Source organism: Aphelocoma coerulescens, chromosome 1 (genome assembly GCF_041296385.1).
Source record: "Aphelocoma coerulescens isolate FSJ_1873_10779 chromosome 1, UR_Acoe_1.0, whole genome shotgun sequence".
Classification (NCBI taxonomy): Eukaryota; Metazoa; Chordata; class Aves; order Passeriformes; family Corvidae; genus Aphelocoma; species Aphelocoma coerulescens.
Window position 1 is genome coordinate 119042066 of NC_091013.1, and position 21651 is coordinate 119063716.

The window sequence follows — 21651 nt, forward strand, 5'->3', positions numbered from 1 at the left end:
GCAGCTCCTGCTGTTGCAACTCGCTTAAAGCCTCTTGAATGAGACCTTGAATGGGTTTGTTTGGTTTTTTTAAATCTGACTTATTTACTATTTTCCAGGCAGTCCCAGAGGAAGAAGAAGTGTTATGAAATTTGGCAGAAAACTCAGCATCTCTGCTCCTAAGAAAGCCATCCATGGGGTCAGCAGCAGCAGAGGTGACCCCACCAGAGCTGACCCCGTGGTGTTTTGTGGCTTTTTTGTGACCCCCCCCTCCTGCCCTGAACAGGCTGCAGAGCAGAACCATATCTGGGAACCCACAGCACACATAGCCCAAGCCTATGGGTTAATTTTAACACATCTGCCCTGGTGTGAGGTGTTTGTTTACTTATGGTCTTCCTAGAAGCAACATTTTTGGCCACAACAGGATGCTTGTGTTATAGGCTCCTGCTGCCTGGGAGGTCATGGCAGCACCCCTACCCCTCTTTGCAAGCATCATCCTGAGGGGAAAAAATGCACTTGAGAGTCTGAAAACCTCTCCCAAAAACCCCTCCCAAAAACCTGGGTTATGTAGGAGCTTGGAGGAAAAGTGAGTGGCACCTCCATCACCTTCCTGATGGTGAGGAGGAGGAGGAGGGGAGGGACATCCTATGCACTCAGTGGGGAGGAAACGAAAGCTGGGCTAAGAAAAATCCCCAACCACTGATGGAGAATAGAAAATCCACACCCAGATGGCCACAGCCACAGAGCAAAGCCCTGCCTGCCCTCAAGCAACATGCTCAAGGCTTGCTGCTTGCAGCTCCTTGCCCCAGAGAGCATCACGTGCATCGGGTCCCCTCCAATTCCCTCTTCCCAAAGGAGCACCAGCCCCAGACAGCAAAGGTCCCCTGTGTCCTGTCTGCACCCATTTGTCAGTTCCTGTTAAAGGGATTCGTGGGAAAAGGGTGGAAAAGGGTGGAAAAGGGTGGAAAAGGGTGGAAAGTGTCTCTCTGTGCTCAGCACCCACCCAGCACGACCTCCTGGGTGCTGCAGCCTCAGAAGTGGCAGGAGAAGAGTCCACATGTGTGGATGAGGGATGGACAGAGGGACTGGCTCCTGGTACAGACAAGAGGAAATGGCCTCAAGTTATACCAGGGGAGGTTTAGATTGGATATTCTGAAAGGTTTCTTGACTGAAAGGGTGGTCAGGCATTGGAACAGGCTGCCCAGGGAAGTGGTGGAGCCACAGTCTCTGGAACTGTTCAAGAAATGTGTGGATGTGGCACCTGGGGACATGGTTCAGTGGCAAACACGGCGGTGCTGGGTTAACACTTGGACATCATGATCTTAGGGGGCTTTGCCAACCCTACTAATTCCATGACTCCATGCTTTTCCAGCACCAGCTCCCAACCACCCTATTTTGGAGCTGTGTTGGCTGCTGGGAAGGTGCTCCCATGTCTCTGTCCAGCCCCACCTGACCTCATCTCCAGCACACCCCAATGGCACCATGAACAGAGGCTTCATTCTCCATCTGCATTGGTTTTTGCTGCCCCTTAAATTTGCTGATGGTCCTGAATCAAAACATCCTGGAGAGAGAACTCAGGCATCCTGGGAAGCTGCAAAATCACATCTGCTCCCATGGGATGTCCCTCCTGCAAGCCCAGTCACACAGGGCAGGTTTCTGTGTCACAGTTAGGTGACTGAACACCTTTCTAGCCAGGAGACCATGAGAAGTATCAAGGTGGGATCAAGGGCATCATTTTGTACTTGCACAGATTTAGGTGAGTGCTCACCATCTCCTCTCCCACCAGCCAACACCAGGCAGGGCTGCAGGCTCAGCCCAACACTCCCAAACTCTCCTCCTTGCTGCACCTAAGACTTTAAAAACCAAACAAACAAAAAACAAAAGGCAAACCCCAAGAGATTTGATATATCACAGTTTGTGTCCAGCACTTCAGCTGGCAGCTCCCATGAGCTGCACCCGTGGGTGCAGCGCAGGCTCTGCTGTGGCCACCTGACCTTCCCGGTCCGCCCATTCCTGTATCACATTCCTGCCCACTAGTCAACATGGAAATGTTTTGAAAGTGTCTTAGAAACCTGCCTGGCTGCCAAATCAGTTGAAAAATGAAGCCGCGAAGGGAAACGTGGGGCTGCTTTCCAGGTCGGCTCGCTGGGTATTGCCTCCGTCTTCTGTGCTGCAGCTGCACAAATCATTTGCTTTTCAACAGGATTTAAAACATCTGCCTCTTCCTTGGGCTTGTTTGAGCTGCTGTGGAGCTTGGGACATGGAGATTTGGGGTGAGGGAGGCTCTTGTTTTGGGTCCCCAGGGTGATCGGTGACCTGCGTGAAGGACAGAAGTGAGTAAGGTGGGTTAGGGTTGACAGCCTCGTTCCATCTCCCTCACGCCCAAACGAGTGGAGAAAAGTGAGAAAAAGCAAAAGACAGGAAAGGAAAGGTTTTGCCTTGCAGTGGGCAGTGAAGCTGGGAAGCTCCTGCTTTCTGGAAGCTGCTGAGACTTCAATCAGGCTCAGAAAATGTCTGATGGGAAGAGGACTCTCCAGGGGACCACTTCCCTGCTCCAAAGAAGCTTTTAGAAAAACATGTCCTCTGGCCTGCTGAAGCATCCAGCACCGAGCTGCCACGCAGACCTTTCAGCCGGCCTGGCCATAATTAATCACCCCTGGAGATGAGGAAGGCGCCTGCCTCTTGTTTTTGAGTTGTTTGGCTTTATCTGGCAGAGGAAGAGCTGTGGGTGTTCAGACCTTGGACGACCAGGCTGGGGGAGATGGCGCCAGGCAAGGGCTGCAGAGCAGCAGCGATCACCCCACGGGTCACAGCTCATGCAAGGATGGCAACAACTCCCTGGACATCATCCACATGTCCATCCATCACCTCTGGACACCATCTCTCCTTGGGAGGGTGAAGGATTTGGAGGATGAAACCAAGGTGCTGTGGTTGGATGAACCCAACCTTTGCCCAAGAAGTGTTTCCAAATCCAGGAGAGATGGGCTGAACTCGGCACCCAGGGCACTGCTGGGCAGCTTCACCCAGCTGAGCCTCACTCACCAGCTCTGTCCCGGTATCTCCCTCCTCTGTGCAAGCAGCAAGCCTGTCCTTCCTCCCTTATCAGCCCCAAATAGCTGTGATGTGATGTATTGTTTTCCCTCCTCAAACAAATTACATCAGAAGAAGGAAACAGGAATATTTTTTTTTGCTCTTTTCTGGCATGGAGGCCCGTGACCAAGATCTCTGCAGCACTGTGTCCATGCCAGGAGTTCATATCCTCTAAATGCCTCCTTAGCCAGCTGCCACTTTCTGCTGTTGAATAATAGATGTCATCAGTGTCCTTCCCCTCCTCCATCAGGGGCTTCATGGTCCCCCCCCCAGCCATATCCAGGGGCCCCAAGGACCCCCACACAAAATCAGATCCAGCTGGATGTGGAGGATCTGGCTTTCACCCAGGGACACAGATGGGGAATACTCGGGGGAGCGCTGGGGCTCACTCCGTGCTTGCAGCAGTGGAAAACAGCTGGGCCACCTGCACACGATCCAGTGGGGCTGCTCCTGTCCAGGAACCCTCGAGCCCCCCCGAATCTGAAGGTTTTTTGCCCAGGTGAATGAACCCCACTGGGGAGGTTGCGCTGAACCTGGCTCCTGCTTCTCTTGGGCAGCAAGCACCGGCGGGAGAGGGCAGGCTGTGAAACGGGTGGCAGCCTTCCACAGCTTCCTGCAGCTTCCTGGGAGGCTGTGCTGTGCCAGGACTCTGTGGGGACAGCAGTTCAAAGAAGAAGCAGCAAGGAAAAAACCTCGGGCAAACCTTCTGCCGTGTCCTCCTGCTTCCAGCAACAATGAAAAGCCCCTGCATCTCAATCCTGGCATCAATCCCGGTCCTAGCACCCGTGGGAGTGAGTCCGAACTCAGTCCCAGCTCCAATCCCATCCATGGTCCCATTCACAGGGGAGAGAGGTGGGAGGGGTCCTGTCCTAGTTCTAACTCCTGCCCCATACCCGGGAGAGGATTTGGGGAGCAATCCTCTGTCTCCAATGTCAGTCCCAATTCTGATGCCATCCATGCACGTATTTCTGGAAGATAGGGGGCGGGTCTCCTGTCCCAGCTCTTATCCCGGTCCTGTTCCCGGGGGAGAAAGGGGAGAGCGGTCGGTCTCCGGTCCCGATCCCATCCCCAATCCCATCCATACTCCCACCCCCGAGGCAGGGAGCGGGGGGGGGTCCTGCTCTAGCCCTAATCCCGATCCCATCCATAGTGCCATCCCGGAGGGGGAATGAGAGGGGGCGGTCGGACTCCTGTCCCCGTCCCAGCGCCGATCCCACACACGTTCCCATCCAGGGAGGAGACCTCCTGTCCCGTCCCCGGGGGAAGGGGCGGTCCCAGCCCCGGGCGGGGCAGTTCTGGCCCTGGTCCTGCCCCGTTTCAGCCCCGTTCCCAGCGCCGGGAGGGCGGTGCAGCCCCACGCCCGCTCCGGCCCGGCTCACACGCGGCGGCGGCACCGGGAGCGGCGGCACCGGGGCGGGGAAGGACCAGAGCCGGGCATGGCACGGCCCCCGCCGCCCTCCTGAGCGGGGGATCGGCGCTGAACCCCCGGCACCGAGCCCGGCACGGAGCCCTCGGCTCGGCATCGCCCGGTGAGCGCGGCCGCAGCGGGCGGGGGACCACGGGGGGACCACGGAGGGACAATGGGGGCACCACGGGGGGACCAGAGGTGGATGTGGGGGTGCTTGTCTTGCCCACGACAGGGAGGGACAGGAGGACGACGCCCGGAGTCCTGTGGGAAACTCGTGCATGGGTGGCAGTGGGGACACGGGTGGGGGAACACGCACATGGGGGGGACACGACGCGCCCAGGGGTGAAGGGGACATGCACACACATGAACAGGGGACGCACACACGGGTGGGACACACCTCCCGCCGTGCGCACACACGCACATACTCGTGGTGGTGGCACTTGTTGCTGGCCGGGTGACATGGGTGACACGGGTGACACAGGATCCCAGAGCACCCAAAGCAGGGAGTGGGGCACTGCACGGACAGAGCTGAACCCCGGCTCTCCTGCTCTCCTCCTCTCCACCCCACAGACTGCCCGTACTGCCACTAAAACTGCCCCAAAAGCCCCAAAGTGCCCCAAGAGAGGGCAGTGGGACCAGCAGCCAGCAGGGAGTCACTGGCATGGGCTGGTGCTGGCACAAATGGTTCAAACTGGGCACTCAGGGAAGCCTCCTGCTCCTTTTGCTCCTCTTTGCCTGAATTATTGGATTTTTAATGCATTAATTCACAATAATATCTTTGCTGCTCAGTTTCTCCCTTCCCTGGGGAATTCACTTGCTGTTTATCCGGAATTTCCCGTACACACCTCTGGTTAAAGCCGTGGAGCTGACTCCCTGCTTTGCTCCGCGTGTTTTTCCACCTCTTTGCATGCTGGGCTCCCTGTGTAATTTCTTTGGGAGTGTTTTAATTTACACTGCAATGGGTGATACTCTGATTTCAAACTGTTTGACTCCTTCTAGCAGCTCCTAACCCCCAGAACACCCTTCATCCCAGAGATGAGCACTGGCTGACATGCAGGAACAACTTTAGGGGAAAACCATCTTATTTCTCTTTCTGTTGCAGTTTTCTTATCAGTTTATTGCAAAAGCCATTTGGCAACCCACTGCCTTCCTGTGCACGAGGTGAGGAGCAGCAAACCTGGCTCTGGAGGGCCACCAACTCTGGGGTATGGTGGCCCTGGCTCGTGGTCGCTGCTGCCAAAATTAGGCCCTTTCATTACCACCAAATTCCTGTTGTTTTCCCTCAAGTGAAGGGTGGCTGATGGGTGAAGGGGCTCCAGTGCAAAGGGAGAGACCCCAGAAAGTGCTGAGCCCTGAAGCGTGGCTGCGTCCCAGGGCTTAGTGGGTTATAAAACACCCAGAAGGGTTTCTGACTGTCATGGCACCGAGTGACTTTGTCCTGCCTCTGCCCAGTGCGATTTTTATCTCGGGTTGTTGACACAAAGCCAAAGCCATGAATAGTTCTCTGGCAGCGGAGCGTGCTGCCGGCCACGCCGGGCTCCCTCCTCAGTGCTGAGCAGCCCCCACTAACAACTGAGTGGGAACCACCCATGAAGCAAAGGCCCTATTGCCTCCATGGGATGTTCCTTGTGGAGCAAAACATTATCCCCCAAAGCCCACCCCGTGTGGGCTTTGCTGGTGGTGCCATGGTGGAGCCTGATAATTGTGTTACCCTGACTGTCCCCCAGAGTGCCTTTAGTTTTCCCAGGGTGGTTGTGCTTGTGGTGGGTGACTCCCTTGATGTGGGCAGGAGGCTGGGAGGTGTCCCTGGAAATGTTCTTTCCCCCTTCCCTACCTTTCTTGTAGGGTTACCAAATTGACCAGAAACTGGTCCCACACTTCTCCCCTACTCTGACTGCTGCTTCCTCCAGCGAGCACCAAAAGGTCATGGAGGGCAAAACCAAAGTCAAACTCCTGACAGAAACACCACCTTTCTGTCTCCAGGAAACCTAAAGGATTCAAGTGCCCTGTTTCCCCCATGGCATAAGCAGAACTTGAGGTTTGAGGGCTCAAGTAGGATCCACCCCGATCCCATGGGATGCTGCAGGGCAAAAACAGGCAGGGAGCATCACCTCTGCTGAAGCAGGAAGGGAAGTGTTGATGAAGGGATTAAATATTGGCCAGGGCTGATGTTTGCTTCCAGGAGGATCCATGCCCAGAGCCCTGCCATGCTGGGAATTGAGTCAGGTTCAACTGAATGAAGGTGGCCTTCATTACCATTGTCACCAATGGTTTTAATGCTTTTTTAATTCACTTGAAAGCCACAGATTTGGTTAATCCCGATTGATTTCCCACGGTGTGGAGCAAGGCAGGAGGTTTTGGTACCCCCTGGGAAGCGAAGGCTGGAAGGGGGATTGATTCAGGGAGGAATTCAGGGAGTTTCTTGGGGAAAACTAGAAATTCCCAGAAGAAGTCATTTGTCTCAAAGCAAAACATTTTGACCTCCAAACAAAGTCATAAAGTTCTTTTAAACTCATTATATCTTTTGTCCAGACTCTCTCTCCCCTTTTTAGCTTGGATCAAGTTACTGACAAACCCTCTAGGAAACCAAAACACCCCCAGAAAAATATTTTTCATGGAGAAAACAACTTCAACTCTGCTATTTCTCAGCCTGGCAACAGGAGGGGAGGGGAAACTGAGGCACGTGGCTGCTTCAGTGGGGTGGCTCCATTTCTGGAGTGGAGCTGCCCTCCAAAGGTGCATTTTTGTAGGGACAGAAGCACGGATTCTTTGCAAGGTTTTGGTTTAAATGAGGTGTTCTGGCTATTTTGGGGATGGAGGAAGAAGGGGTAGATCACACGCATCGGGGATAAAGGAGGGATGTTGCCTGGCAGGGAGATGGATAAAGCCCCTTAAGCTGCTTGGGTGTCCTGGAAATGAACCTTGGAGGTGTCTTGCCTTGGGATTGCTGGAGAGAAGCGCTGGGGATGGTGGAGATGGGACAGCTGGGGGTGTCCTCAGCCCATGCTGGTGGCTGGGCCCAGCCCGGAGGAGAAAGGCTCTGAAGGTCACCGTGGCAGAAAGGATCCCAAGGGAAAGGGCAGATGCAAACCAGGCAGTTTGGGCAGGCTCAGATTTCGGCCGGATCCTGTCTCGTGGCTCCGAGCGGCCAGGCGCGGGAGCGTCCGAACGCACCGCCTGTTTGCTTTTGCTCACAGAGGGTTTGAACCACAGTCCCAGAGCAGTGAAAAACGATTCCAGGTCGTTTGCTTCCCAGAGTGTCGAGTAGCTCCTGATCCCGAGCGAGGATTTTGATGAGTCTACTAAATGCCTCCGAATTAGGGCAGGGAAAACACCCACGTTCTCCGTGTGTCCTTTGGAAGGGAGTCAGGGAGAAGATGCGGTGAATGGATCGTGGTTTCAGCCCCCAGCATAAAACAACGGGAGCTGTGGCAGAACCAAGGGCCGCCTCTGTGAAGTCCTGCTGGTAAATTAATCCACATTAATTATTTGGGAAGGCCAATTAAACCTCATCAGCCCCCTGTGAAAACGTATTCATCGCAGCCGTGGTTTGGTTGTGCTTTGTTGTCTTCAGTGACTTTGCTGCTGCTGGCAAATTGCCGAGCACAAAACACGTCTGGGAGGGCACTGGGAATGCTGAAAAATGGAGCAGGAATCAGGAGTCAAGGCCTTTACTTGGCAATTCAGTGCCCATCCCGTGGTCTCCCTATGGAGCGCTGGCCATCCCTCAACTGCCTGTGACCTTCTCCCGTGACAGCCCCCTCCTTTCCCATATTGGCTGATCTAAATACCCCTGGCAGATACAGTTACAGGAGCATTTTGGGATGCTGACTTCACATGCACATGCCTGTGGGTACTTTATCTGAGGGCACTGATCTGCCCAGGCTCCTCTCATCATCAGGCTCTTCTCCTGTGCTGCCTATATCCACTGGCACTGATGGTACCCGTTTTCTGGGAAAAAACTCCCATGTCCCATGGGATAAACAGGTCCAAGGCCACGCTGCAGAGAGAGAGAGATGGTCCAGCCATTGCAACCTGCACATGCTTCATCATGGAGGAGACAGTGTGTGCATGGCTGGAGGGCGCCCAAAAAGCTGTGCCTGGTCACCTGCACCCAATGCCAGAGAAAACACTTCCCACTGTGACCTCGGAAAAAGGCCAGGAGATGAAGTGATGAGACAGGTGCAGGTGGTTCTCACCACAGCATTGTGGTTTGTTTGCTTTTGGTGATCACAGAAGTCTTTATCCTGCTTGGCACCCTCAGGGATTGCTGCTGCTTTCGCCCTCCCCTCGTCCCTGCCGGGGGCTCAGGGTGTCACAATCAGAGCAAAGGGCAGTGCCAGCTGCCAGCCCTTGTGCCTTCTCATGCCTTGGCTGGCCCTGGCCTCTCCAGCTCGCTCCCTGCGGATGCAGCGGGACTGGAGTGAGGGGGTGGCCTGCAGCCACGGGGCCGGCACACACAGCAGGTTTTGTCCTAGGGATTCTGGGCAAAACTAGGGTAAAAAAGGAAAAATAAAGGCTTTTGCATTCCCAGAAGGAAAGGACGGGAGAGCACGACAGCAAGGACAAGGCTCCATTCAAACCAGCCAGCAAACACTGTTTGTTCCTTGTCCTGAAGGTGGAGATGAGGAACTTGGCACCTCTCTGGGCAGCTGGAGGAGATTCCCCACCTTGGCTTAGGGATGGGTTTCAAACCCTCTTTTGGGTTTTCTTGCTGGGGTCTCAGGAGCCTGTGGGGAGATGGGCTGGAGTTTGGGGTGATCTCCCCCCATCAGTGGTGGATTGTCTGCAGGGGAGAGAGGGAATGCAGATGGAGAAATCCCATGCCAGGCTGAAGCCTCTGGAACTCTGTAACCCTTCCCTGTGCCTTTTAGGGCATCTTGTGTGGCTTCCCTCAGTCACGGTGGCCTGTCCAACCCGTTTCATCAGCTGCCAGGTCTGCGGGCAACCTCTCTGGTTGGCCCCAGATCTGCAAAGCTCATAGGGAAGGAAGAAACTGCGGAGAACAGCAGCTGGAAAATGTTCTCCCATCTGCCAGAGCTCTGTTAACCCTCTCCATCCATGCCGCTGAGGACTCAGGGGAAGCAGGATGGGAGCAAAGCTGAACTGAGTGCAGGAAAAGCAAAACCTCGAGGCCAGGACAGAGCAAGATCAGTGCTGGCTCTGATTTTCATCACAGAGTGGTTCCCAAAGTGATATTGGGGTTTTTGCAGATGTTGCAGGTTAGTCGGGGTGTGAGTGTGTGTGTGGTTTCCACCCCTGTCCTTGGGAGGTGTGAGCCTCAGCCAGCACTATTCCTGCTCTGCTCCAAGGGGAAAGCAGCAGGATGGGGGAAGCATCAGCAGGGATCGTGTCAGTGCACATCTGGACAGGTTGTGTGATCCAGCCCCTGGAGTAAGGACCGGAGTTATCCCCTTGTGATGGGCTGGAAGCATCACTTCATCCCTTCTCCCTCAGCAATGAGTTGTCAAGGTGCTTTTCAGTACCAAGGTGCTTCAGTTTGGTGAGAGATCATCCAGGCTGGCAGCTTCGAGGAGACTGTCATGGCCTCCTTCCCTACAGGATCTGAGTTGGAGGCAGGGGCAGCACAGCTCTGGATGAGGCGCTTCTTTTGCAAGAAAGGGCATGGTCACACTGTCCTTCAGCATGGTGGCACCAGGTTAGAGCTGAGCCCTTTACCTGAGAAGGCTGGGATTGCTTTTTCCACCTAAAATCCTGGTGAGGTTTGGGTCAGGGTACATCCCACACGCTCGTTCCAAGGGTGTCTTTCCTCAGACCTTTTGTCCTGAGCTCCTGTGCTGGATTCATCTCCCTGGAGCCCCCCATTTCCGCAGGCTTCCTGTAAGGCAGGGAGCAGCAGGGACATCAAACCGGCTCCTCTTACGGGAAGGGAGGAAATGCATTTTAATTTGATTCCTGACCCATGGACTCACTCGGAGATCAAGTGTCAGCGGGGCCCAGGGCACAAAAGGGCCCTTGTCCCTCCTCACAGACAGGCCAGGCTGTGTGTGTCTGCAGAGACCCTTTCAAGGCCCTTTTTCTCCTCTCAGCTGATCAGTGCCATGCCGAAACCAGCTTTGCACAAGCAGGGATCAGGGCCAGGGAGCAGGACTGCGAGCTGGCCACCATCAGCCCAGCACTAAACCCATTAAAGACCCCTCATCCTCATCAACAGCCAGCCCAGGCAGAGTCCCTGTGGTGGAGAACACGCTCCTTTTGGCTAGGTTTGATTACAGGGCCTCCAGCTGTGGTGAGGTTTGCCCTACCAGACGGAGCTGAAGACCTCTGAAATGGGGGCCAGTCATGAGGATTGCTTGCTGAAATTCCACTTTCTAATCCTTTCTGCCTGGGATTTAGCAGGACCCATTCTTAATGGTGCTCAGCTGAGTCACCTCTCGTGGCTGGTTAAACACAGAATGGAGCATCTCTGCTGTTCTGTGATGCAGGAGACCAAGTTTCTGTGTGATCCTGGTGGGAAGGGTGGTTTGGGACATTGAACTGGGCTGCAGGAGACCTGAGGTGGACTCCAACATGTGGCCTGGGGTTTGTTGGTGACTTTAGAGCAGCTCAGTTCTTCCTCTGTGCTCCAGATGCAAAACTGGAGATTAAATAAGACTCACCTCATCCGCGTGACCATAATTCCTCCATGCCAGGGACCACTCAGTTGTGTCACCAACACCATGAGGGCACAGTGTCTGTGGTCAGTGATGTGCTGCCCTCTTGAGCCATTGTCTCCATGTCCTTACAGCCTCTTTGCTTTCCCCACAGGGTGATGGAGAACCTCATGACTCCTCCAGCCTGGACCAGAGTCATCAACAGCTCCTTGGACCCAGGTGGCACAGATGACAACCCCTACAAGTGCGTATTTGATGAGGACTTCAAATACGTCCTGCTGCCCGTCTCCTATGGCATCGTGTGTGTGGTGGGGCTCTTTCTCAACCTGCTGGCCCTCTACTCCTTCATCTTCAGGATCAAGACCTGGAACGCCTCCACCACCTACATGTTCAACCTGGCCATATCCGACACGCTCTACGTGGTCTCCCTGCCCCTCCTGGTGTATTATTACGCCATGGGGGACAACTGGCCCTTCAGCGTGGGGCTGTGTAAGATCGTCCGCTTCTTGTTCTACACCAACCTCTACTGCAGCATCCTCTTCCTGCTGTGCATCAGCATCCATCGATTCCTGGGCATCTGCTTCCCGCTGAAGTCGCTGCAGTGGGGCCACGTGCGCCACGCCCGCAGGGTGTCGGTCGTGGTGTGGGTGGTGACCGTGGTGTGCCAGTCCCCCGTGCTCTTCTTCGTCACCACCAGCGTCAAGGGTGACACCATCACCTGCCATGACACGTCCAGCAAGGACCTCTTTGGCCAGTTTGTCATTTACAGCTCGGTGATGCTGGTGCTGCTCTTCTGCATCCCTTTCCTCATCATCATCGTCTGCTACTGCCTGATGGCCCGGCGGCTGCTGCAGCCCACCCGGGGCATTTCCCGCCTGTCCCGCTCCAAAAAGAAGTCGGTGAAGATGATCATCATCGTCTTGGTGGTCTTCATTGTTTGTTTTCTTCCCTTCCATGTCACTCGTACCTTGTACTACTCCTTCCGGAGCTGGGACCTGAGCTGTGAGACACTCAATGCCATCAATTTAGCCTACAAGGTGACTCGTCCCCTCGCCAGCACCAACAGCTGCTTGGATCCCATTTTGTATTTCTTAGCAGGGCAGCGATTTATGAAGTTTGCGGGCAACAAAATGCTAGGGAAGCCTCAGAACGAGGTGGCACTGGGCATCGTGCCCAACAGTCACCTGGGAACCAGCAGCGACACGGACACGCTCTCCAAGGATCTGAAATCCTAGGCCTGCTCCGCAGCAGAAGGGTTTTATTATCCCTGGCGTGAAGGGAGGTCAGGATGCTCTGGGGCCTGAGGCTTTGGGTGTTTGGGGTGCCTGGGCTTGCACCCACTCCAGCATGGTCTGTGTCAAACGTGCTTCTCTGCTTGTTTTGTTGGTTTTTTTTCAGGAAGATGCAGCTGTGGTTGCACACACAGGCCCTGATCTCTGGCTCTGCATCCCAGCCTGCCCCTCTGATCAACGCTGAGGTGACCAAATCTGTGAAAAAAATCGTGCCCTGAGTGGCTTGAGTCGTCTTCCAAAGTGAAAACGCTGTAGGCAAAAGGTGCCCCTAAAGAATTCCATCTGCAGATTGCCTGGCACAGGGGGAGCCGGAGTTTCTCTGTGCCTTGTCAAGGCAGGAAAGGCTTTGGGTGGATGAAGAGAGTCAGCTGCAGTTCTGCTGAACAGCTTGATGAAAATGTCAAGGACAAGTATCACCCACAGCAGGAAAGGGTCTCCCACAGCTCTGCATCCCTGAAGAAATGCTCCCAGCTTCAAGCTGGCAGAGCAGGCATGGGATTCCCAGCTCCTGTCCGAGGGCTGGCTTCCCATTAACCAGGGTGCTGATGGACATTCCATCCCACCGGAGTACACTGGTAGCAGCCCACTGGAGTTTACTGGTACCATCAAGCAAGTCCCCTGTAGGTTTCTCCAGTGGGGCCAACATCTTCCAAAAAACCCATTAGTGCTTCCCAACAGCAACAGGCACCCTTTAAAAGCTTTTAGGGACCTACAGCTTCCAGCTGCTGGCTTTAGTAATCATCTCCAGCTCATTAAAATTTAAGGTGAGCTCTTCATGTCTTGTTTTTAACCCCCTTCCTGGTGACTCATGTTTCCAGCCCAGCAGCAAAAACCAGAGTTCATCCCTTGGCTGAGCTCTGCCACGTCCCCACTGCTGTCCCTCAGAGGTGACAACATTTGCCAGCGCTACACCCTGGGTTGAGGAGCTGCAAGTGGTGCTTAACCCCATTCTGGGATCCTGGATTTGGAAAAAATATCCACAAAACATTTCACCAGAAGGTGCTCTTGGTGTTTCTCTCCGTGGCTGTTGGGTTGGAGAGCCCAGAGCCCAGGTCCATGGTCTCCCTGCCAGGAGGATGCTGATTCCTCCCCCCAAAAATGAAAATTGCTTCGGCTGCAGCACTGGACGAGTCATATTCTGTAAAAGCTCTATTTCAGGACTAGGCAAACACGTTTGATGTTGGCTTAGACCAAGACCTCAGAACACTCCCTAGTTTCTCCCATCCTTCCTTCTTGTGGTTTGGTGGAGACAAAGCCACATTGCGATGTCACTGGTTGTGTTCAGTCACGGGTGACTGGGACCATTCAGGGTTAACTGGGAGGTTCCTGTGGTCCCACGCCCAATGGAGAGCTCTTGTGCCAACCAACAATGTCACAACCACAGGAGGCAAAGAAGGGCACCATCAGCAAAGACAAATAGGACATTTGTAGGGTGGTTCATCCCACTGTCGAGTATGTTTAGGACAGGATTGGGTTAAGACCGGACTTGCACCATGGCAGCACCTTTATTCCTTTGTTCTTGTGAAGGGAGCTTGGCTTGATGGTGAGGGTCATGGCGCAGTCACTGGGGCGAGACAAATAACTGGGAGAAACGAATTCAGCCGGGGCACTGAACTGGTACAAACGTCACTGCAGGCCAGGCCTTCCCCGGTCTCCCACACTTGGCCAAAAAGCAGCGTGGACACGTTACGTGCCCTGAATAATTCAACAAAAAGATGCCCAAAGTTCCCTCCTGAGGTCCTGCTTGGAAATGCCACCTCCTCTGAGCTGCCTTCGAGCCACCACCCTCGGCAGCACTGCCAGTGCCATCAGGGGTGTCCCTCTGTGATCCTGATCCCCAAGTGATCCCACTGGCCGGATGCAGAGAGGTTGGAGAGGTGCCAGCTGGAAATCTAGCTCCAGACTTGGTTTTTTGTTTTTATTTGTAAAAGCACTAACTTATACTAGAGAGGAAAAATAGGTGAGTTTTATGACAGTGACTGTACATTTTTATTTTTGTAACGTGCAAACACCTCGGATTTGTGATAGTAAATGAGTTTCTTTCTACTATGAGCACTTCTCTGCCGTCTCCTCTGCTATGTGCAAAGATGGGTATTGGGTTAGGAACTGGGTTGTTGAATGTTGTGGATGTATTTTAATCTCCAGGTACAGCTGTCCCCTCCTCTGTGATTCTTGATCTCCATCTAATTCAGGGAATTCGATCTCCACTCTTGATTCAAGATTTTCATGGGGCTGATGCCACCAGTTCTGTCAAAACCCAGGTGCAGAGACAGCTCTGTGGCCATGGCAGGGCTTCACAGGTGCCAAAACCCCTTGGAGCATGACAAATTCAGTAGCCAACCTCTTTGGTTGTGTCACCATGGTCTTGGTAGCTTCTCCTAGGCTACTCCTGTTGGACTAGAAGAAAATTGTTACATCAAGTAATTGATTAACAGATCTTGAAATAATTAGTCTCCCATTCCATAGACTTTTTTTTTTTTTTTTGCTTCTCTGGTTCTCCCAGCAACTCATGAAGCCACCAAACCAAGATATTGGAAACCTCTTGTTCTCAGAGCTCCTCACCTTCCCCTGCAGACACCAGGAGAAGGTTTCCTGAGCCTAACCACAGTCCCCATGAAAAAATACATTTGGTTTAAATTTATTTTTCATTTGGTTTGCAATTTATCTTGGTCCCTAGCATGGCTTTTGCTGGGCCTTTCTCTGCCAGTGAAACAAGGCTCAGGACACACTCAGCTCCATGGAGGTGTTTATTCCAAACTGTGGCCAAGTCACCTTGCAGTCTGCTCAGGAATGATCTGGGCAGCTCAGAGAGGAACTTCCAAGGGATATGGATGATCTCTGCAAATATAATTTTATGGAAACCCACTGCTCTGTGCATCCGTGGAAGTGTTCAAGGCCCGGTTGGACAGGGCTGGCTCCAGGTGTTCCTGCCCATGGCAGGGGGGTTAGAATGAGGTGATCTTGAAGGTCCTTTCCAACCCAAACCTTCTGTGATTCCATGACACTCTGGTCCTATGAATTCCTTCACTTTCATCCTATAGCTGATTTCAAATCAGTTTACACTGGATGTCCCAGCAATGTCTTTAAGGTGCAGCCACAGTCACTCATCACCCCGCTGTGGGACAGAAGCCCTTCGTGGTCCCCTGCACCAGGGCAGAAAGCTTTGCTTTGCTTACTCTCTTCAAGAATTTTATAGCCCTTAGAGCTGCCAAAACACAAAGTCTCAAAAGCTTAAAGCCAAAGAAATAGCTGTGAGCCTCAGAACTTCTCAATTAGATATCCCAGGATGCACCCTCTGAAAAGCCCCTCTTGATTTTCAGCCCAGGTTTTGGGGTCTCTCTGGGGTCAATGCCCAGGCACCAAGGCCTCACACGTGAATAGGTTTAGTTTATGGGATTTACAGCATCATTTCCAAATCTTTACTGCAATGACTCTGCACAGCTCATTCCAGTGCTGAGTCAGCCAAACCAAAGAATGAGAATTAAGGAAGGAAAACAACCATTGATGGGGAGCACAGAGGTTGTGCAGAGAAACAAGCAGAAAAAACCAGCCAGCCACGCCAAGTGGTTACAAACCACTTTTTCTAAGTATCCCTCAGCACAGGGAGCAGGAAGCGAAAGTTAAGAGCACTGATGGTTTCCTGCCAAGGAAACAAAACTGCCACATGGCCGGGAGGGATCCACACTTCTGGATGCTGGACCTTCCCAGCATCCAAGTGGAGAGCTTTTCCTTCCTGATCATGCCTTTCTAGGAAGTAGACCCTTAATGGGACAGTGGCACGCAACGGGCCATGTTGTTACTGTAAACACTTGGTGCATCCACTTCTTTTTCCAAGTCCTGTCTCCATTTTTCTTCTGGTTTTCCGCCTTGGGGCTTGATTTTCCCAAGGAATGCTTCTGTCTGCCCCTCCAAGTAATTTCTCATCTGGTTGGCCAGTTTGATACAGGGACAAAGTCCCTGAGCTCCTACGAGTTTCATGGAAAATTGTGACATGAAGGAAAATGAGCCAAAGGAATTCTCACCCAACAGCTCAAAATCCTTCGACACCAGAGAAACCTCCCCCACTTCCCCCGTGCCAGAGCCTGAAGTGGCTTGGGAAAGTGTCCCTCACACCATCAGCGATGCGTGAGGGAAGGTGACAGGCCCAAAGCCACCCAGCAGAGCAAAGTTGTGGTCAAACACGGGGCAGAGATTCCCAAATCCCACAAATTAATATTATTGCAGAAATTCCCCAATATGGAAGGGCCAAGGCAGCAGTTTCTTAGGGAGAAACCAAACCAGTGGGTGTTTGAAATAACATACCAATCACTCACCTTTGTGAGGAGTTTATTTGAAGACTTTCTCAGCTTCAATACCAATATTTGCAGACTCTGACAAATAAATGCTCAGGAAAACCTGAAAGTTTAAAATATCTTTTTTAAAATATGATTTCTCCTCAAATACCTGCGGTTTTAAGCCCTGGATAAGCACCAACATTTTGGGGTGTGTTTTGGGGAGCAGCTGGATTGTGCACACGTAGGCACACATGCATATGTTGTATATAAGTACACAGATGTCCACAATGCCACCTTTCCATGCTCCAGGATTAGAAAAGGGTTGGAACCCTCATGCCTATTGCCTGATCTCCCAAAGGCAGAGGAAAGCATTCAGAACAGCCAAAACCCCCCCAAAACCTAATGTATACAAGGACAGCAAATCCTCCCACAAATCCTCCGAGGCATCCGAAAGCTTCCTGGCTGTGGCTCCTCACTCACGAGATGAGCTGCACACTGTCAGCTCGGCGCTGGAGGCTCCCACTTTTGCAGCACCCCCAAACCCCCATCCTGACTGGGTGGGTTTTGCAGCCCCTTTTGAGGCTGCTGGTGGGAGAGCGGGCGATTCTCCCACCACATCCTTCTCCTCTGCTTTTGCCACTCACTGTGGAAAGGCACCGTGTCACGACCCCGTTCTCAGCCTCCCTTAAATCCTGGGGGAGCCTCGAGATGCCCTCAAACCACCGAGCTCCCGCCTTTAAACTTGGAAAGAAAGGGGTGAGGGGTTTCCAGCTGAGATCTTGGCCAGTGGGGGACCTTGGTAGATGGTGGAAGGTACATGGAAGATCCTGGGCCCAGCAGCACAAAACCCATCCTGGGCTGATTTTTAATTGAGAAACAATTTAGCTGAATAGGCTGAACCTGCTGCAGCAGAGTGCTCTGCTGGTGCCAGGGGGACGTGCCAGCAGCAGGGTCCTTGTCCCCAGGCTGGGACTGTGGCACTCACAGCCACTCAAGGCAGGGTCCTGATTTTCATCCATGGGACTTTCCAGGGAATGGGGAAGTTTTCTGTTCTCTTTGAAGTTTCCTTTGTGTGGTTTCTCCTCCTGTGATCTGTGGTTTTAGTGACAGGGAAAGAGCCTGGTGACCATCAGCTCATCATCCAGTCTCCCACCTGCTGCTCCAGCTCCATTGCCTCCCCTGTGGAAAGCCTAGATGCTCATTTAACGTCCTGCCATCCTTTTTCTCCGCTGGGGCAAGTGGGTTGGAAGCTGGCTGGACGCCTTTAAGAAAGGATGGATGTGTATGGATGGAGGTGGAGGCCACTTGGCGCCCACATTGGGAAGGACCTTGGCATGTGCCCCTCACAGTGGGGCTTCCCCACCATCACTGCCTCTGGAAATGGGTTCATTTCAGAAGGATGTCCCTGATCATTCATGTGGGCCCTGAAACTCCCTGCAAACCTCCTCTGCTGAGAAGCAGGAGGATGGGGTGTCTTTCCTAAGCTTCTCCAGGTAAGCAGCTCTTCCACCCCCAGCCAGATGTGGTCCTTCCCGTGCTCCTGCTCCATGACTTGGGTGCATTTTGCAGCCTGGCAGCGGGACAAGGAGCCACGTGGGTGCCAGCACACCCTGTTTGCAAATAGGGTGCAGGTTCAACACCCCTCATGGCCTGTGGAACGAGTCCATCTGGTCCCAAATGAGCCTGAGAGCCTTGGGATGGGGTTGCAAAGCGGGTTGGGAACTCGTGTGTGGTGCCCAGCTCTTTGGTGTCATGCTGTCACTGCAGCCTGCAGGGCCAAGTAGAAAGGCTGCAAGAAGGAGGAGGTGCTCAGGGGATCCACACTCTTCTGGTCCTCCTTGGGCAAAGGAGTCGAGACAGCCCAGCTGGGAGTTGCTAAATGACCCAAATTGTCCCTAAATAGCTTCTGAAGCCCCGTGCTCAGCAAGATGCCGCTACTCCGATGTCTCACCCTCCAGCATCCTCCGAGGATGAGCTCACAGGGCTGAGACCTAAAAATAGTCCACTGGGGGCAGTGGGTGGGTGGGCATCGCTGTCACTGTGCCATCACCAGCATCAGCATTCCCAAGCCCGTGTTCCCAAGCCCATCTGCACTCCCATGCCAGCCCTGAACCCCTCTGGCACACGGCGGCTGTGCCACGGCATCCGAGGAACCACGGGGGTTGCCAAGGAAGTCTCAAAAGCCCTGGAGCAGCTTCCCAGCTCGTGCCTCCCCATCTGCTCTTCCTCAGGCAAATGGGCTCCCAGCAGGGTGGTCTGGGCTCGGGGACCCCTCTGTGGTCAGCTCCTGGGGTGATGCACCAGGTGGGGGGAGCAACAGCAGTGCTGGGGGGGTGGAATCTTTGGGATTGTGGGCCTGGATTGAGCAGCGTGAGGATGGTGCCTCAAGCCAAGGCTGTGGGCAGCAGTGGGTGCCCATGTCCCATGATGCCAGTTCCATGTGGTGATTAATACCCCACTGTCCTGACCCTCATCCAGACTTTCTGAAGTCATTTCCTCGGAACTCATGATCCCTTCCCGGGAAATGCTTCCCAGATGTTGCAACTCATCTCTGCATTTCAGTATCTGGCTGGTGATGTGAGGCAGCACAAAGCCCGGAGCAAGAGCAGCACATTCCAACAACCCCTTGAAGCATCGAAATCCCCCTCATCTCCAAAACATTTCCATTTTTTTGTCCCAATTATGGTAACTCTTAAAGCATCCCCCGAAGGCAGCTGGATTGAAACATGCTGCAAATTTGGATTTGTAGCAGCTGCTCTTCCTCCTGGTTGCCCGTAGATGGGGGAAGAGCACTGCACCCCTCTGGGTTCCTCCTTCAGCCACCCACTTGATGAGGGCTCATGGTGTTTTGGGGTCTCCTCCCCCCTGCCTTGGCCCATCAGGTGCTTGGTTTGGGTGACTAAAACTTGCCTTGGGAGAGATGTTGGCCATGACCTGCACAAGACCCCAATATGAACCCACAAGACACAGCTGGCCCCTCCAGGACCCCATGGGACCCTCTTGAGGCACTCAAGATGCCCAGGTGGCCACATCCAGATGGGCATCCCAAAAAAAAGAGAGCTGCTTTGGAGAGGTCTGGGTCCAAACCATGCCAGTGGTGGTGCAATGATGCAATCTGGACATTCCCAGCCCAGGGCTATGGATCCAGCTGGTGACGTCCAAGGAGGACGAATCATTCCAGGTGAGCACCACAGGAGGATTTGCCACCAAGGTGTTGTTCTGGTGCTCAGAGACTGATGTTGGTTGAGGGTGGAGATATTTTGGGGGGGGAATAGAGAAGACAGGGATGGCAGTGTCCAAGGCCAGGTTGGATGAGAATTAGAGCAACCTGGGATAGTGGAAGGTCTCCCTGCCCACGGCAGGGGGTGGCACTGGTTGATCTTTAAGGTCCCTTCCCACCCAAATCGTTCTGTGATTTCTATAAATAACTCCCAGAAAACATCATAATTTTGGGATACAGAATTATTTCCCTTCCTACTTTTCTGATACAAAGCACTTGACTTTTCATTTCAGAAAGACACTTTTTCAACCAAAAAAAAACCAAAAAACCCTGAACAAAAAAAAAACCAGCACTCATTTATTTTGCCAAGATAGGTAAGGGTTAAAAGAAATCGACAGAAACTACTCACTTTGACCTCTCTTTGACCGGAATGATGTTTTCCTCCCAAATTTTGGTTCAACCACCCAGTCACTAAATGCCTCCTGCCCCAGCCTTGCCCAGGGCCGGCTTTGTGGGTTTTGTCCGGTTCCAAGTTAATGGGATTATTGTGAAACTGGTGGACGCACACTTGACGTCGACCCTGTGTGGGAGGAGGAATCAGTTGGAATACTGTAAGAAACCCGATTTAGTAGGAAAAAACGCAAGAGAAAGACTCAGTGCCCTCATTACCCTGCAGATAAAGTGCTCACAAAAGCAGGGAGGGATAAAAAAAATCCTTTTCCAAATGTTTACCCTGCACAATACCAACTGACCCCAGGTAATCTCAGGTTTAATGACATGGTCTAGTACCACTGAAAAGGGCCTCTTTTGTATTTCTCAGGCTGCCATTCAGAGATGTCCCCACCAGGGAATTTCCAACAGATATCTGGAGATATCCTGGTAACAGCAGTGATACTTTTCAAATGCCTTGTGAAACCTGTCATATATATAAATACATATTTATGTATTTTGAGACGTGTTGTGCATTTTTTTCATACATATTTGCATAAGCCCCAGTGCCCCATTGCTGGCAGAGGCCACCGGGAAAGGGACGGGGGGAAGGAATTAGCAATGTGATACCTGCTCTGAATCACACCCTGCTTTTGTGGCTGCAGGATTTTGTGAGAAGGAGGTGGGGTAAATTAGATAATCTCCAGAAAATTTCCCTGCTTTTATAACCTCCACACGTCACACTACCTCCTCCAGCTGGGTGCTGGAGGGTGAGTCTTGGTGGCTGGAACCCCCCTGCTCTGCCCAGGTGATCTTAGATCTTGGTCCTGGGCCTTGGACAGGTCTTTTACAACCATGAGGAGCTTAATCACTGTTTGAGATCTTCATTCCCCCTTGGGGCCTGTCACAGCTCCAGCCCATCTCCCTGTGGAACAGCAGGGCAGGGACAGCTCCCAGGAGACGCTGCCACCTCCTCAGCACTGTGCAATTCAGCACAATTAATTTTATCCACCACCAAGCTCTGCAGCTCTGTGCTGTGGGCTCTGCTTCCTGTTAACTCCTTTTGCAGCTTTCAGTGAGTTGCTCCTCGAAATCTTCCACACACTCAAATGGATTTTCACATTCAACTTGCCATGTCCATTGCCTGCTCCATGCCTCCCCCTCTGGACACTACACGGACCTTCAGCAGATTTTCCTTCCTCTAATGACATTTTCCAGCCTGCTGTTTGGACCTGGCTGCCCTCGGCCTTTTTGAATCAGTGCTTTGCATTTGCATCCTCAGCCCACTTCTACTCCCTCTGCAAACATTTCATCCTATTCAGCTGCTTAATTCACAGGAGCTTCC

At 52.9% G+C, this 21651-nt stretch overlaps 1 protein-coding gene across 2 annotated transcripts; it reads left to right on the forward strand.

Moving 5' to 3' along the window:
- The first annotated feature begins 4408 nt into the window (after positions 1 to 4408).
- P2RY2 (purinergic receptor P2Y2) lies at positions 4409 to 15248 on the forward strand. Of its 2 annotated transcripts, none has more exons than XM_069026587.1 (2): positions 4409 to 4598; positions 11246 to 15248. In XM_069026587.1, the coding sequence occupies exon 2, from the start codon at positions 11250 to 11252 to the stop codon at positions 12324 to 12326; it is 1077 nt and encodes a 358-aa protein (XP_068882688.1). In that variant the 5' UTR covers positions 4409 to 4598; positions 11246 to 11249; the 3' UTR covers positions 12327 to 15248. The 2 variants fall into 2 exon arrangements, with proteins under 2 accessions (XP_068882688.1, XP_068882680.1); XM_069026579.1 differs by lacking the exon at positions 4409 to 4598 and having other exon boundaries at positions 4826 to 12373; positions 12490 to 15248.
- Positions 15249 to 21651: the final 6403 nt, after the last annotated feature.

What these genes read in the sequence shown, in the direction of transcription:
- P2RY2 (XM_069026579.1), top strand. Translation starts at nt 11,214, where the DNA reads ATGTCCTTACAGCCTCTTTGCTTTCCCCACAGGGTGATGGAGAACCTC.